At 40.2% G+C, this 18289-nt stretch overlaps 1 protein-coding gene across 1 annotated transcript in view; it reads right to left on the reverse strand.

Moving 5' to 3' along the window:
• The window catches only part of LOC140232573 (uncharacterized), a 77111-nt gene that overhangs the window by 10518 nt on the left and 48304 nt on the right, over positions 1-18289 (reverse strand). The window contains exons 6-11 of the mRNA XM_072312667.1: positions 17952-17981; positions 15177-15269; positions 14252-14368; positions 13616-13711; positions 6316-6405; positions 798-908 (exon numbers count right to left, since the gene is read on the reverse strand). Coding sequence (XP_072168768.1) covers positions 798-908; positions 6316-6405; positions 13616-13711; positions 14252-14368; positions 15177-15269; positions 17952-17981 — 537 coding nt within the window. The remainder of the gene's footprint in view (positions 1-797; positions 909-6315; positions 6406-13615; positions 13712-14251; positions 14369-15176; positions 15270-17951; positions 17982-18289) is intronic.

The raw sequence follows: 18289 nt of genomic DNA on the forward strand, positions 1-18289 counted from the left end.
TAGATATTTGAAGTCAATCTTGCAAGAACGCGACAGAACACTTTCAAGACTTTAACTTAGCATGGTGCCTTCATCATAACCGACTTTGATGCAGTGACAGTGGTACATATCTGTTTGGCAAGTCGAGATGATGAAGAGTAAAGAAGCTCGACTTAATCACAAAAGGAAATCCGAGATTACATCTGTGTTTAAGATGGTCTCGGCCGGGATTCCGCCCCCTCTCTCATGCATCGCAGCAGCGGAAACTCCGCGAGGGAAAAACAGCCACGCGCAGGAGGGGAAAAATCAGCGAAGGGAAGGAGGGGCTGAAAGCCAATTTGTCAGTAGATCGCTCGAGTTAGGTGAAGCTTTGAAGATAATAATCGAAGAAGCATTTTGAATTTAATTGCAGCTGCAGCCTCCAGCCAGAAGGTCACGGAGAAGGCATCCATTCCTTGTTTCAACATTTTGTGCAATTCATTTACAGCAAGGGAAATTAAACCACCAGATACCTCTCTTTAATATAAGTGGGCTACTCTGTTTCTTTAATTAGTGGCTCCGTGGGCCATGAATATTTGTCTGGGTATTAAGAGATGATCTAGGTACTAATAAACGATCTGGCACTCCCCACTCAAAAACAAAACAAGTCAAACTTCAATTAGAATAACAACAAAACAAACCAGCCTTGCGAAACCGATAAATTCGATCCACTCATTTCATGAACGAACGTTCATCTGTTCGACTAGAGAGATGGAAGAAAATAAATATGAAGGGATTAGGCCTACTGGTCAGTTGGAATACTGGTCAGTTGGACTTACTGCAGAGTCCACACATGGCTGGACAGTTGTCGAGGACGTACGGGTACTCCTCAGTACACCATGGACTGAACCATCCCTTGTTGCAGAGGTCGTGTTTGTCTTCGCAAGTCTCTGGATGTGACAAAGAAAAACAAAATAGAACAACGTTCGTCACGACATGAATAATCTCAAACAGTGCTCACCAATCACTGATACACGATTATGAGACGGGATGGAAGAGAAAGAATTCACTGTGGGTCTCCTCATTTCCCGTTCCAGTTCCAATATCAAGTTTCCGTTGTATTTTCCCACAAATCTTCATCAAACACGATTCATAAATTATGAAACACATTTTTTTTTTTTTTTAAATCAATATGTTGGATAAAAACAAGAAGTGACGAGATTCACATAATTATATGGGTCGGTTGTAGTTGCTGCATCGAACAAAAAGCATGATCTTGATAATGAGTGTGCATACCTAACTTTTTTAGTTTCAATGTAGGAAAAAAAAAATCGGTATCATGTTTAATGACAGCGCAAAATGCCTACTTTAATTTGGTTAGGAGGGTTTCAATATCTAAGTTTTATGACAGGCATTGCACAATGATAAACGTTGTTGTTGATGATTGTCTTTAAACTTTCTATTTTCCATCGGAAACACGTGTCAGCGATCAGACTTCAATTTGTAACGTTTCCCCGGCCGTCTGGGCACCATATGACACAAGTCCAAACTCCCCAAACTCCAGCTGGGATTTGGCAAGCACGACCCCTATCAGTTTCCACCGCTCTGTGATGTTTGTTTGGAAGCTTTCCATTGGATTCCTGCCGCGAACTGACTAATTCCTTCTTCCACACCACATCAGGGATAACTTTAACTTAGGCATGATGGAGCGACTGAGTTCAGGTTTAATCAGAACGCACGGAGCTAGTTAGTTCACCACAATGTTACGGAACGCTACTTCCATTTTAGCATCGGCGATGCCGATCCCTCCAAGATGATTAAAAGGAACGTGGGCCGAGGGTCCACACGAAAATTAACGATTATCCGGACTGATTATGTAAGTTCATTTTATTAATTAACGCGGGTGATTTGAAAGATGAGCGACGGAACATCGGGGATTAGCCTTAGACAGATTCCGACAGCATCGGGATATTTATTTAAATGCGATGCCAAATTGATCTCTGCCGTGTTGAATCCCAGCTCTACCTCCTTCATTCGCTGCCAGTTATATAATTAAGACTTGCCATCATTTGCCTTGGTGCCTGGTTGTCCGTTGTATTACATTTTGCCCAGGTACCTGCCTGCTCAATTTGTTTTCAGTGCTTGTGCTAAACTTGTAGTTAGTAGATTTCATCATGGAAATCTCGAAGACTCGTCATTTAATTTCTCAACGCCATTGAATTGCGCATCAGTTCGTTTGCTCTTTCTGCTGCGATCAGTAATTGACATGATTTGAAGATAAGAAAAGGATAACGAGGGATAACAACCACACTAAATAAGATAGGAATAACTTCTCACAGCCCACTGGCGTCATGCCATTAAGGTATGTTAACCTGGCACACATGATATACTTTTATATCCTTGAAGCAGGAGTTCACACAAAACCAGGCTGAATGAAAAACAAAAACAAAAATCAGCGAACGGCCCCGACATTATGAACTATAGGGAGAAATAAGAGTGGAACTCGAATCCACCTGTATCGTACGAGCTACTATTGTTTGATTAATCTCGATTTACTTCCTAAATTGGTGAGGTTTTCGTGGAATTTCCAGTTATCTTGTTAAAGTTCAAGGTGTTTACTCCAAGATGCGACCAGCCATTTTCTGTCCAATGAGCGATGGACCGGAGAGGCTAAATACACCGCAACAAACTGCATAGCAGTCAGTACCAAGCCAAGAAGTGGGCGTCTGCTCTGCTGTTGGTCGATGAAAGATGCGACCTATAGCGTGGCGACAAATCACGCAAAGAGTGACAGTTTGAAATCATCAAGATTATGTGTACCACTGTTGAGCCGAGGTTCAAGTTCGCTCCGCAGGAATGCGAAATGGGCCCTATCGGTTTAACCCGTGGCGCTACCACGCGTGGCTGGAGGTGTGTGGCAGCACGTCCCTGACCTACATTACACCCGAGTATGGAACATTCAGCGAAGAAAAAACGCGTGTAAATAATCAATAATAACTAATAATAACTAATAAATAATAACAGCGACAGAATTATTCAGAGAGAAGGGCAAGGTCTTAGATCGAATGTTTAGCACAACATCCAAGTTGCACAGAAATCTAAAGCTAATAGATTTCACAGAATATACGTTCTCGTTGAATTTGAACTCGGAATATATCAATTGAGAACGGAATCACGATTTGCTACACCATAGAGTAAACTAACAATGAGAGTGCTAGATGAATTATTGTTTCAGTCTCCAACGAAGAATGATAATTGGAGCTTGTTTTATGCATCGGGGCCCTCATGATTGGCGGCCTTGATGAGCCCTGTATGTCAGGAAATGAGACCTGACAGCTTTTATGACTCCGGTTCCTTGGACCTTAACGTTTTCGTGATGAATTGAAAGTTGCTGAGAGGTAGAGCGGGGAATCGTCAATGCAGGTATCAAAATGACGAAGTATTTCTTGTCAATGTCTTGGTTGAAAAAAGTGAGAGGAATTATGAAATAATAAAAAAAAAAAACCTCTGTGTGTTACGCATTTAAGAGGAACAATAAGCACGCAACAGGCGGTGACGTAAATAAACAACATCATCATGCTATTTTGTATATGAACTCAGTTTGTTTGCATTACTAACACAATCGCAATAGCTGTCAAGGCCTCCACATGTAAAGGGAATAAAGGTAGGTAGCAGGGTGGACGCACGTACATCATTAAGTTTGGTTGAGTCTCTGTAAAAGTTGCGTGTGATTTTTAATCTAATTGCTTGTGATTGTTTTATTCACGTAAAGGGTAAAGTATTACTTTGAACTGAAAAAAAAATAATTGAGTGCCGCTTTAAATATGTCTTCACGCCAAAAGATCCATCTCAATAAAACTGAGGCCTCTCCCGTTGATGTACTTAATTCATTGAGCGATTGCTTAAAGGGAAGAATAGCAACATTAAATTCACTACAATTCGATAAGTACCTAGTCAACAGTATACCTGACCTCTATCTTTACAAGCTCTTTGCCTTTTCCTTAACCCAAGACTGTTTGGAATTCAGGACTTTTTCTTAACAAGACTACCCTTTGGATATCAATGCCAGTCACTGTGGATACCTGCTGCATGTCATGCTGCGTTGAAGGGGGGAAAATGTGGCTTAAAGTTCTCCTTTTCTTCGACAATAATAAAGGCCAAATTTTGTATGAGATTCTCACTGGCAGAGAAGAAATGATGGACTGTAAAGGAGCACAACCCTTTTCAGGTGGTAAACATACACACACAAACAAACAAATAAACACACAGACCGACAAGCAGGCAGACAGACAGACATACACATACACACATGATTGATAGAACCATACACATACATACGAGTAATAATAATAGGTAAGGTCTGATCTTGTGAAACTCCTGCATCTGTCCGAGACGATCAGTCCATGTTTTGGAGACAGACTCTAAGTCCTTGACATTTCACCTGCCCAGATTCATTACTGTTTCAAGCCACCTCACAGTGACTCCTATCCTGCTACGTACTTCCTATAGCTTTCCAATCCATCTGCTCGGGTTTCCACAGACGCGCACGCATTGCGGATTCCGATTCCGATCCTCTATTACTCTAAGAATTCACAGGGTCTTATCGGCGTATGTGAAAGGGACATATCTGTCCCGCAGCTACTACAGTGGCAAGTGGTCTGTATATTATTAATTCTTTGAAAAAATGCAAAGTCTGCTCTTTCTGGTGAGAAAATCCACGAATCTGGCATCCATGGTTTTTAGCGCTCCGAAGAAGTAAATCTTTAGAGTAATGGTCGGGAATAGAATGCGTAAGATCTGTAAGCCATCAAAATGTTGAATCAAAATCAGCACGTTAGAAAAAAAAATTCACTCATATAAACATAAGCTATCAGATCTTGGAATGATTAATTATATTCAATTAGAAAACCCGCTCTTTTTAATCTGTCGATTCTATACAGCGAGTTACCTCACTAACAGACCAGACATTTAAGACTTAGGACGTACGACTTTACTTCTTTACGTATAGTGATGGAACATTTTATTTCATAAAGTGCTGTCATCATGACTATATCTTAAATTATTTTGTCAAGCAACTGACGTAGCTAGATACGCCCGGCTCACCATGTCATAATATGTGTTCAAACGGGGTCATCCTACGAGCTCGGCACACGCGAGTCATACAGCCCACGAGCTCCACGCGAGGAAAAAGGCCCATCGGTTCGAAACTAGGCAAATAAAGCCCATGAACTCGACGCTAGGCAAATTTGGTCCATGAGCTCGCCACAAGGCAAATAAGTCCCACGAGACCGACAATGCGTAAAAAGTCCGTCTCACGGGGCTTTTTTGCCTCTTGTCGAACTCGTAGGCCTTGTTTTCCTAGTGTCGAGCTCATGGACCTTATAGATCTATGCATAATGTCGACCTGGTGGACCGTATAGCTCGTGGGCCTATTTTACTTGATGTGCTCATGGGCCTTATTCTTTTAGTGTCTAGCTCGTGGGCTGTATAACTCGTGGGCTTAACGACTCATTGGCGTTGAACTCGTGACGTGCATCCGTTCAAGCGAACCCATCTCACTGATAGACCAGAGGAGTAGATTCCACCTCCATGGATATAGTGTGACAGTTAACCGTATTTGTGTGTGTGTGTGTGTGTATGTGTGTGTACGATTTTTACCACGAGCAAACGTTCCGAAATGCATCAAACATACATTGTCATAACAAGTAGGCATATATACATTGACACTTTCATTGACATTAAAGAAAAATTTTTCCAGGAGGATGCAATTTACCGAAAGGGTAGAAATCATCTCAGGAATCCGACACCCATGGTGTCATACAGCCCATGAGTTCGACATTGAAAAGAAGGTCCATGAATCATACAGCCCACGAGTCATACAACCCATGAGTGCGGCACTAGGCAAATAAGGCCTATGAGTTCGACACTATAGGTAAACAGTCCACGAGTTCGACATCACGACACGGGGCTTCATGATGTGTTGGTCTCGTGGGCCTGTTTAGTGTCAAACTCATGACTGTATGACTCGGGGGATGGCTCATGGCTTGTATGACTTGTTGGCTGTATTACTCGTGGGTGTCGAACACGTGACGTACACCCGAAATCCCCATCTCCGAATGACAGCGTATTTTACGCGGAATGAAAAAAAGAAAGTCACTAGAAATGGTTGAATTCATCAAATATGAACAACATCAGAACGAAATCTAACAAATGGTTACAATGAAAGAGATTTTCTCTAAACATACATTTTTATGAAACAGTAGCAATGGACAGTTTATTGTGATACAAAGATAGAGAAGTATAATCACAGAAATTATAATTCTGGGACGTGATAGATTCTGTAACCAAGCATCTTACCTGAACATGTCATGCCCGTCCAGCCGTCATCACACGTACACGAGCAGGTTTCGTCATCCATCGTGCCATGAACGCATTTAATGCTGCAAGCTAGATGGGGGAGAACCGAGACAGCAATCATGATAGCGACGTAACGAGTTAATACCACTCAACACAAGATACAGACAATCCATCATAACCAATCTTTATAGCTCTGGTTCCAATTCATTGTTATTCTCAATTTCCCTTGAATGGCAGCTGTCGTTGACAGAGGTGCACACCCTGCAGTCTGATCAACTATGCCGACAGTTTATATGAATAAAATTTCTTTGTGAAAAAAAAAAAACTATACCGAGACTTACATATAGAATTCTGATTTCTTCTTCGTCCCCCCCCCCCGTGTTACTAGTGAGTATAAAACAATGTTACTTTTTTGTCTTTTTCTTTTTAAAACAAAGGACCGAACTAGCGTTCAACTGTGGTGTAACAAGAATCTAAATAATTATACATCTTTCATTCACGTATAGGGGGACTCGGTTATGCAATCATGTACATGTATAATACTGATCTTTCGAATTGTGAATTGACATAATCATCGAATTATGAAAGTCGCTTCACTGGCCATCGATGGGAAAGAATCATATGTATGGCACAAGAGCGAAAAAAGACAAAAATGAGGTGGTTTCTTATCAAAGAAACACGGGTTGCCAATCTGAAATGACTTTATCTCGCTGTAACTTATGATAATTTATGCTGGAAACGCATCGTAACCATAGAAACATTGTATCGATGCTCACCAGGATACTAATAGTCAAACATATAAATGCTTAGTCATGTTCTTTCAGCAAAAGAAATTATTGATAAAACTCTGTAATGAATCCTTAACACACATCTAAAGAGCTCACCACCACTTCCCGTACGCTACATTTGGACATATGGACCTCGTCAACCTTTGACACTGTGTGGAGACTTTATGTTTATGCGACATCTTAAGCATCTAAGCTCTCGAGAGAGCGCACTGAAAATATGAGCTATTTCATCGTTTCCATTTATTTATTCATCTAGTCATTCACCTTCTTATCGAAACAAACATTTATTAAGATATTCACGCATTTTTTATTTATTCTGTATATGTTCGGGAAAAGACATCTCTTTTTTAAACAGACATTGTATTCATTCATTTACGCAGTTTCCATTCATTCCGTTTACATTCGGGTAAGGAATGAGACACGGGGCAGCGGAAGGTCCATGAGCGTTGTCCTCGTCCTTAGACTCTTCAAGGTACAGCAGAAGTCGGAAATTTACCTCATTTAACCATTTTCTTTTCTTTTTTTGAGTCATATTCCCCTATGATGCGCGCGGGATAAATCATAGGCATAATAGACAAGCAGGCGGGACGAACCTCGTCTCGGTTGAAAAGGTTTGATAACCGGGTACGAAAATTTGCTCATCGGGACTCTATAACTGCCAAGAACAAAACGTCATGCATTGGAGGTCTTGGATGACGATCGCGAATGTATGCGGTCTGTTCCTTCAAAGGTAGCTTGACTTTATGCCAATCGAAAAGACTAGTTACGAGGTTTATGCAGAATGGAACTGACACTGCACAGAAATTTGTAACAATTTACGCTTAGCGCGATGATGCATAAATTCAATGAGTATTCCCATATCAACTTCATATCGCTAAATTACAACTTGATGGAACCAAACTTTACAAGGTCCTGTGCATTAAAACCGAGAGCGCCGCTTCTCTGCGAAACCAACTCGTATGTCCCCAAATGCTATCGGTATCGTGATCGTCGTGACACGTGTGCCTTTGTTTCTAAACGGGTTAGGTCTTGTAAAGTGCTTGATTTCCATCTTCCTGGAAGAAGAATGACCCAGATCGTAACCTCCTGCGGCCTCGACCACGACAGCTGCAGCCTGTCTGATACTAGGGGCTGTCCTCATTACTGCGTATGCTTGGGCTTTCCCGACGCTGCAGAGATCAGGAGACCCAATGCTATATCAAGGCGGTACAGCAATAGGCGATCATGGAGCTACTACATCACAGCTATACCTTTAAGTTATCGTAAGTCCACGCATCTGGGAGGTGGAGGTCAATCACCGCGTAATTGACTAGGAGCTGTCGAGCCGTCGAAAGGGGCGCTTTGTCTTGTATCTCGAACAACACCAGACTTGTAAGGCAACGGTTAGACGGCGCTATCGAAGGAAGGAACGCGCGCTATGCGCGTTTGAAGACGGCATCCTGCCGCACGATATGCGCCAGGCATCCGACGAATGCCGCATCTTGATTGCAGGGGGGCGGGGTCACTTTGGTCTCCGATAGAGAACGGGGACGCATAGCGTCGTACAGCGTGACGTGAAACTTGCCAAGTTTGTGTTGTTGGCTGTATAATGAAACGATCCGTATGGTTACTATCTAAACCGCAGCGATCAGAGGCGACTGAAATTAACCATGTTAAATGTTTTACAGAACATAATGTAAGCCTGTTCTTGATTTTTGTGTTTGTTTTTCAACAATAAGGTCAGAGCAGAGAACATGGTGAATGATTAAATATCGTACAGGAAGCTCGCTTTTAGGTTCTCTATATATAACCCTATATTAATAAATCACAGGGAATATCTAGAGCAAAAATGAGCGAAAAATGAGCTCCTCTACTGAGACAATAATTATCATTACGAAATATCTCGTGGAGATCTTTAATTAGAATAGTTTTAAATAATGATATCGCTCGATTTGTTTATGATATCGTCTGATTTGATATCAGCACTGGCTGGGGAAAATTATTTTCAATACCTACGGCCCATTTTTTCCCCATTTTCCATAAAAAAAACAACAACTTGCTGCAGAGTTGGTTAATTAGATCACCCCTCTGTGACGTCATAATGGAGAACATGATCGAGGTCAGTTCTTGTGAAGGATAGCGACCTCACTGACGGAAGCGGAGGAGAAGGAGCTAGATGGAGATCTCGTAAGGGGCGTCATCGCTGTAGGCCTAAAATCACCCCGGGGCCCGGAGTAGAATCGTTCCCAGAGGTGCACTAAACGAAATGAGTGGATGTGATCGGAAGCCCCCGTGTTGACTGACTTCCAAGCTTCATTTGGGTGATTTTGGTTCTCCTACTATTATTGTCATAATAACCGCAATCTACTTATCATATGAAATTTTAGTTTGTTTGTTTGTTAGTGTAACAATGTGTGCTTTGCGCACGGTTGTTTACCCCAATGACTTCTTGACGTGGGCATACTACTGTACAGACGTACCAGTGGCGGATCCAGAGGGGGGCGCTACCGGCACACACCCCCTTTATTTTTCGTTAAAAACAAAAATGAAATGAAACCCGAAAGCGGCACCAGAAATATTACTTGCGCCCCGCCCCCCTTTACAGAATTCCTAGATCCGCCCCTGCGTACAATGTTCTTTCATAAATTAAATGAAAAAAAAAAAACGGTCGGTGTTTATGAGTCATTATGGTGCTCTAATAATTTGTTCGAATGATCAGTCTCACAAAATAAAGCAGTTGCGAGTGCGAGTTCGTAATGAACGATATTTGCAAAATATTGAATTTTTATGGATTAACAATATCCTGCGTGAGCTCGCGCGCGATGCCACAAAAGGCGATCGTTGAGTATTAAAATGGCTGTTTGAACATACGCTACCATTCAGTATTCTAGCAGAAAATCATTATGCCTTCTAAGATATCGACGCCGCGCAAAAACTTCAAAACGTTTGTAGGTCTAATTTTCGGTTTCGTGAAGAGAGATGATTAACACAAAATGTGTGCCTGCAACGTGTGATCTCTGTGATGTGCGCATTGTTACAGGCTTGCTGCAACGAAGGCATTGTGACGTAACATATCTCAGCGACACACCTGTGGTCGGGCAATATGAAATTGTAATCGCGGACTTCATTTCGATGTGGTTATCTGTGATCGATGGGTAACGATCAGTCGGTGTATTGTTGGTGATATATCACCACGTTGGGTGCGTGACATCTTCCCATGCTGCACTGCGTAATTTCACCTGTTAAAAGACTAGCTGCTTGCTACCACCATGGGGCTCCGCTCCATGCTATCACCCCTTGCCACTGGCTTCTGCATGCATTGTTTTCTCATGTCTTCCGTTGAGAACGCTCAAATTTCAAATCGAGTATGATTTGTCAATCCGCCTTCATCTTTGCCATATATTGTCTGATAGTCTGGTAACTACTTGAAGTCTGTAGTCAATTTTCTCCTTTTTTTTTTCAAACAATGAACAGCCGCTTTCTCCTATGCCACTTTTCCTTCTTTTCTTCAGCATGAAACATCAACTTATTCCAGAATAATCTAGTTGATATATTTTCGAAGGAATCCAAATTAGGGCAATGTGAAATAAAGTACTTTATTTCATAGAAACATAGAAAAAATTGCCGTTTCATGTACATTTAACAAACAAGGACTTTTCTTCTTTTCGACACATTGGTTGTTTAACAGGGCAGATATGTCAGGGTTTTTATTTCTGGCATTCAAAAGGATGTAATTGGCAAATACGATTTTATCACTTGTCACTAATCCGCAAATTTTCTCCTAGTTGGTCTTAATAGAAAACCAGTTTTATAGGCAATAAAGCATTTAACTTGGGTGATAACATGCATTGAACATAGCCAGTCAGTGAAACACGATAACAAATGGGAGACGTGTTCTCTGTATTCGCAGGTAGTTTCGCTGGCGGGTGGCTGGTGCTCAAGTCATTCGCTTTCAGATCTGATTTCCACGACTATCAATCCCTCGTCTGCCGTGACATCGTCACACTGCGCAAATCGACCCCTCCTTAACATGACCGTGACACCAGCGAAATACGTCATAAATCATGAGTTTCGCTGCTGTGCGCGAACCATCTCCTTATCATACATTAATGGATCAGACACGAACAAGTCATTCAGGTATCTCTCGAACAGAGAACCTCTGCTGTTTCGCAATCAAACACAGATCGATATCTCATAATGAGGTGTGAAATCTATAACGCACTGAGCGATGTACTGCCAGAAAAAAAAAAACAACAACAACAAACTCCCTGAATCCCTAAAACCACAAAACAAAGTAAAACAAAATAAAAACGAAAACAAAAACTGAAGGTTTATCCGAAACGATAAGACACAAGAGTCCCTCCCAAAGTGCATAACTTTACACAAAATATATCAGTTCAGCCATGCTAGATGACGATATAAATGTATCCGAAGAAATCAGTATGAAGAATGGCATAGATATCGTCAACTCTGAGTCAAGTTCCGGTAATACATAGATTACATGCTGGACTTCAATCTATGAGTACATCGTAAAGAAAGTGAGAGAGAAAGGAAGAAGCGAAGATATAACTAAACGTGGTAATCAGACGTGGTAAGAAGAAAATAAGACAGAACAAGACATTATGTATAAACAGATGAATAAAAAATAATATAAACGCATTCGGAGATAGTAATGAAAGACGCACTACTTTCCATTGGTATCATCAAAATTTTCCCTTTAACGGCGGCACTAACGCTTTTTCTCATCTTTTTTTTTTCTTTAAGATGAAACGGTTAAATCAATCCTGATCTTTTATTTTCCTTGGGGGTAAAATCTGATCTTTCACATAAACCTACAGAAATTTGCAGATATTTATTTCATCATCGCTCTCCGGTATAAAGCGTCGTCTATCTTGAGTTTGATCATGTGACCATTTTTCATCACGTGGTTTATTCACAGCTGCTATAGGAGAGACCCACAACTATAATGTCATTGCAACAACGCTATATGGGGAGCTATAGTGCCTCTATTAATTTTTGCCAATTACAAGGTCTATAGTTCTTTAGTCTGTGACCCGTGACAATTTGGGCTAACGTAATGTGGCCGGTTGGCGGTTGCATATGCATGCAACGCAGACGACGGATAGACTTCTCATTTATTTTTATATTATTTCAGTACTTATGCATTTCTTGTGCTTTCTTGTGCTTCTTATACGTTAATCAGTGTGTCACTTGATTTGTACTATGTATCATTTTCATCAAAGAAACATTCTATTTTTTATTATCATCTTACTTTGTATTGTTTCTATTAATTTCTCTGAAATTTCGCGTTTCTTTTTTCTTTTGTACGCAAGACCCCTTAAAAAAATTAAAAGAAATCGAAACTGAAAGTTGATAAACTCTGAAAGGGCTACCTTGCTCAAAGTAGACAGAACAGAATAATGAACGAATAAATATAAATACACACTCAAACAAATTGTATCCCCTCGCCCAATTGGACCACGGGTATCCAAGAAGACGAAATTGTTGAATGTATACGAACAACGCACAACGTATGAAATGCAATTGCAACAGCGCACTCGAGACATTGGATCAGGCAAGCTATTGCGCATTTGCTTTTCAATATATCCAGTCATAATTGTATACTCGTATAACAGAATTAAGTAACCTATGGCTGAACGACAGATCATGCATGCATCCAGTACTGTAATAGCTGGTCCTTATCATGCTTTATACATTCTTGTTGTCGTTCAGAGAAGTGGATAAAATCAGTCGAAAAGTAGCTGCTTATAGTGAAAGTCATGCAATTTGATAAACTGTCGTTGAAAGTAAGTCAAGAGAAAGTGTTTTCAGACAAATTGTACATCGGGAGAAGAGAGTTAGTTACCTGCGGTGCTGCGGCTTTGCTTTACTAGAGATCAGGCATAAAAAAGTACGAATTCAATTTACATGACCACTTTCAGCAGGCAAGCAACAGATCGACGGCTTTGGGCACCTTTCGAAAGATTCATCGATTCCATTAGACTTCTTTAATAATCAGCATTAATGACTTTCAGCTCAACAACATAATTTGAGTGGCACTCTTCGAACTTGTATTGATGTGATACCTTCGCGTATAATTTTGCCTAATAATATACATAAAATCACATGAATTCCAGAATGACAATGATGATGTAATGAGTAGTTTTAGACATGACAATAATTATGACTGCTACCGTTAGTCATGTTAGTATCTGTGTGCTAAAGAAAAAAATTCATCATGGTTCACGGTGGAACCGTCAGACAATTTAATCATTATCTGACGCAAAGAAAAAGATAGATGACTACTAGCGTGGAAGGGAACATTTGGAATGATCCACCCGTTTGCAATGTTATTGAGGAAGGTTATACTTGCAGACAGGAGGCTAAAGGACTTACAACCTCTTGGAAATGAAGTCTCTATACAAACACACAAGGTAAAAAGCTTGACATTTCTCCAGATGAAGAAATGTAAGTAAAACTAAAAAGACAACAAAATAATGATGATTATTATGAAAGCAAGAAAGGCGCTATACCTGAGCAATCGTCACCTCCCCACGGGGCTGGACATTCACACTGGCACGTTATATCGGATTTAGTGCCCCCATTCTGACAGGCCGGACCTCCACACTCTGGCGAAAAATCAAACACAATAAATTTATAATAATAACGAGAATTGAAGCAATCTAAGTTGCAATGATTTCTTTGTAACTTGACGTTAGACAATGCGTTTTAATCATCTCTCACTTCAATTGACCGCTAGATAGAGTGACTCGATAATGAATTTGTAACGCAGGCGTCACACGATCCCGAAGTTGAGCAAAAGGAAGTCTTCAAATTTGGCTCTATGGAGCGTATTAAGATTGGGTTATTCGTGAAGGCATTATACTTACTTCGGCTGTTGATTGGTTTTTGACCATGTTCGGGGCCAACTTTCGCACGAAATTGAAAATTCAATATTAGCACTGCCATCATCAGTCACCCGTCTTGGGGTCAATTTCAGGGACCAGTGTGACGAAAGAGACGATTTTATGCAATTTATAGATATGCGATTTGTAATCTTCCCTTGAAAAAACCCCAAAAAACAGTCCTTTTGAAGTCAGTTCGGACTTTATGATGTCACAATGACGTCACAATCACGGAGTAGAATACAATAGGAAACGTGCGCTCACCACAAACTCCGCACATCGCTGGGCAGAGGTCTTCGACTGCGTTGGAGTCGCTGTCATCGAAGCACCACGACTTGGGCCAGCCGTTACCGCACCACTCGTGTGTGTTGTTGCACACGCCTGCGACCGAGACAAGAGTGAGACAAGACGAAATAGAAGTAACCCCTTACATAACTGAAATGATGGATTGACAATTATAGTAGCATTTCGTGAATGATCTCATAGTGGAAGTCATCTTTAAGATTTAACAATGACAGAAAAGGAAAAAGGTCTGTTAATTGGCGTTAGCAAACAACGCTATGAAATGGTCGACGACGATGGAGATATGATAATACTACTACCACTACTACTACTACTGCTGCTGCTGCTGCTGCTACTACTACTACTACTAACTACTACTACTACTACTACTACTACTACTACTACTACTACTACTACTACTACTACTACTACTACCACTACTACTACTATTACTAGCAGTAGTAGCAGTAGTAGTAGTTTAGTAGCAATATCTATAATAATAAATAATAATGAAAATAATCATAATCATAACAATAATAATGAGAGTACATATAGTAGTAATCAATGGTGAGTGTAATAAAAAGATAATGATTTTGATAATGGCAGTCTTTATCAATAATATCAATAATATCATTGATGGTACATAATATGATATCAATGGTACTAGAAATGATAATGGCAAAAACTGACGGGAAACTGACGACAAATTCCACATGTGAACGTCAAAATGCAACCTCGATGCCTTGAATTACAACAGACAGCGTATAACGTGAACTTGCAATAGTTTTGCTCAAGACAATCATGGAATATTATATAAAACAATACTGAGAGATTTCACGAAGGACGTTTTTATCGATGGCAGGCATACGACAAATTGTATATATAAAAAAAGACTAAACTAACTCACTTTCACAGGACTGTCCCCTCCAACCAGGGGGACAGGTGCACCGACAGTTAGCTTCGTCCAGGGTGCCGCCATTTTGACATTCCAGAGCGCATTCTGCAAAAAAAAAAAAATGGATATCATAATGTGTGAGAGAAGAGATGAGAAGAAATAAGAGATTGAACGTCAAAGAAGGGCAAGGACGAATGGGTGAAAATGCATTTAGGCGCCTCTGTATTGTGCGGTAACTCGAATTCCGTTTCCCAATTCTTTAGGCCGCTCCGACACTTTTTGTTCCACTAGACTTGGCCAAAGCATCAGTTCATGGGGAACGAAGGCCATTAATTCACATCCCCTCTTCCCAGATGGTCTCTTAATTGGGGCACCAAGAATATTATCGCTCTCAAAGTATGAATGCACAACCCATTCGAATACACCATGATTAATTTCTGATGTGATATGATATATTAAGATGTGAATGTCCGATTTAATGCAATCCGTTAATAAAAAAGATACCGTACAGAAATAATTTACAAAGTAGGTATATCAGTAAGATACACATCTTAGCATTATTCGTCTCTATGTTAAAAGATTAGGAGCGACTGGGTCTTTTCTTGCTGGGCATTCAAATGAGTCCATAGAAATTCATATTTTGAGAGGTCATTTCAACACGCATACATTTTCATCTGGTTGTATAAATTGTATTTCAGCACGTGATGTGATAACGCGTGAAACCGACCAAGTTTCAACGGTAGACGCGATTCCCTTTTCGACGTGGGCTGGCGTATAATTCGCAGGATTTTAATGCTCTCCCAGATTGACGCTTCTATTGAATTAGACAGGATTTACGTGAGAGAAAACAGCCCACATCTTGGAAAGCAGGCTAAGTCTTCTCTCCCCGTGATGAAAAAAAAATACAACAGATTTTCAAAGATCGAAAAGAGAGACAGAGAGACAGAGAATGATAGATGGAAGAGAACTTTTCATTCTGAATCCGTTCCATATGGGAACTTGGTGGCCTGTGTATTAAGTCTATGGGAATTTCAGAATTTAGTATGGAACGGGTTAAGTATAAATGTATATATACCACCTATACCAGTATCATCATGATCATCACAAAAGAAAACAAAGAGAATGACAGGTAAAGAGAATTTACACATTTCGTTTAAGTTTTATTATCAAGTGTTGTATAAATCATTATATTTCCATTAAGTTTAACGTCACCACTGGATGTGCACGAAACAGTATGGCGTCTTCCTAATAAACGAAAAAGCGTTATTAGATATGGACTTTTCCCTTTATGTGTGCATCAAATTGATGGTGGCCCTCGTCAGTGACACCATCAGTGGATTTTTTTTTTTTTTCATATTTCGATGTATGCCGGCCGATAAAGGTGGGGGGGGGGGGGGGGTACAAAGATGAAATAGAATATTTGTAACTGTCTGGAAAGTATTACATTTTTGCGGCAAGTATATTACGTGGACTGTATCTATTTCGTTTTCTGTTTGTATCAGTTAATGTGCTAAACATATTGTTCCTCATAAATTTTGTATTTTTTCTAATCACCTACAAAAATCAATCGACGCTCCTTTAAAGGGTATTGTCTCATTGTACCTTGAATATTTACGAATATTACACAAAAAAGACTGACGAAATAACTATCTTTGTTCTAAGTGATAAGGTAAGCACACTTGTCAATGCACACTCCCCGGGCGCTAGGATTTCACCCTGATTAAAAGCAATCGATCCAATCTTGAATGACGTTTTTTTCACTCCGTTAAATAGCCAGAAGTCAGAATGTCAAGGTCAGAGCGGTCGCTTTCAAAATCAAATTAATCGCCTTGTGCAGCTAGGTTCCGTCATGGATTTGCCAAGTGCACTGTACTCGCGGAAAACTGCTGGCGTACCAGACGCATTCCACCTACACCTACTCCTCGAAACTTCATTACACGTAATCACCCCCTTTATACGTAAGATCGTGGCCTTGCAATATTATCGCGATGTGCTTCTTGACGTCACCTCAAACACAACTGCTATATATAGATATGAGCTGTGAAAACAAAGTCATTTACACCCACGAAAATATCTTGGCTACCAAACAGTGAAACGAAAAATATAAAACACATCAGAAAAACAGAGATGAAGTGCAAGAACTAAAAGTTATAACCACCTGATTACGCAAAAAGTCCTTTCGCTATAATGGTGTCCCAGAGATTGCGTTTGTGATCTAAGTATTTTTGTTGAAATACTTAATTTGTTTCGTAAACAAAGTATCTGCTGATATAATATTTCCTGTAATATATCGGAAGGGATGTCCTTTACAACTCACAATTATGTACAGGAAGAAGGGAAGAAATCACCTCTTTCGAGAGAACTGTTAAATCAAAGACACAGCATGTTCGAAATGTATTAAGACAGACATTGAACTGTTAAATCAAAGACACAGCATGTTCGAAATGTATTAAGACAGACATTGAACTTACAGTGACATCCTTCACGTGACCAACACGATACAGATACTCCGCTACGTTCCTTCGTTCATGGTTATCAAGTTCTTTTTATTCAGGTTCAACAGAATTTGTAAAACCTAACCTTTCTTTCCTACAATATCATCCCTTATAAACCAATAACTCTTTAAATGCAAACAGCACATTTCTATAAACGCCAAAGTATACAATGGATGGGACACGGATTATACGTCTATAAGAGACAGGCGGTAAATTACATCCAAAAACAAGGACAAATAAAAGCCAAAAAAACAAAAAAAAAAACAAAACTCGGCCACCCTCGTGAACTCACCGCATGTTGATTCGCTGAGGTCACAGTCGCCTGAGGGTAAAACAAAAGAGAAAAGGTCAAAGGTCAACAGACATGTCTCACACGAATGCAAGGCACTTGTATTGTACCAGGGAGGTCTCTTCCCACCCTCCTGATTGTACCAATAATCTGAGACAGTTGGCGTATGAACAGTAGAAGACTTCTAAAATAAAACAAAGATTCCATGTCCTGAGAAACATTACAGACTACCTTAAACGTATCAAGACTTTTTATTCTAGACGATGACATTCAATGAAAGTCTTTGCGCCGGTTTTACAACACAGAGAGAGGTATTCATTTCAAGGACAACTAAAATGATC

The sequence above is a fragment of the Diadema setosum genome, chromosome 9 (assembly GCF_964275005.1).
Source record: "Diadema setosum chromosome 9, eeDiaSeto1, whole genome shotgun sequence".
NCBI classification, from domain to species: Eukaryota; Metazoa; Echinodermata; class Echinoidea; order Diadematoida; family Diadematidae; genus Diadema; species Diadema setosum.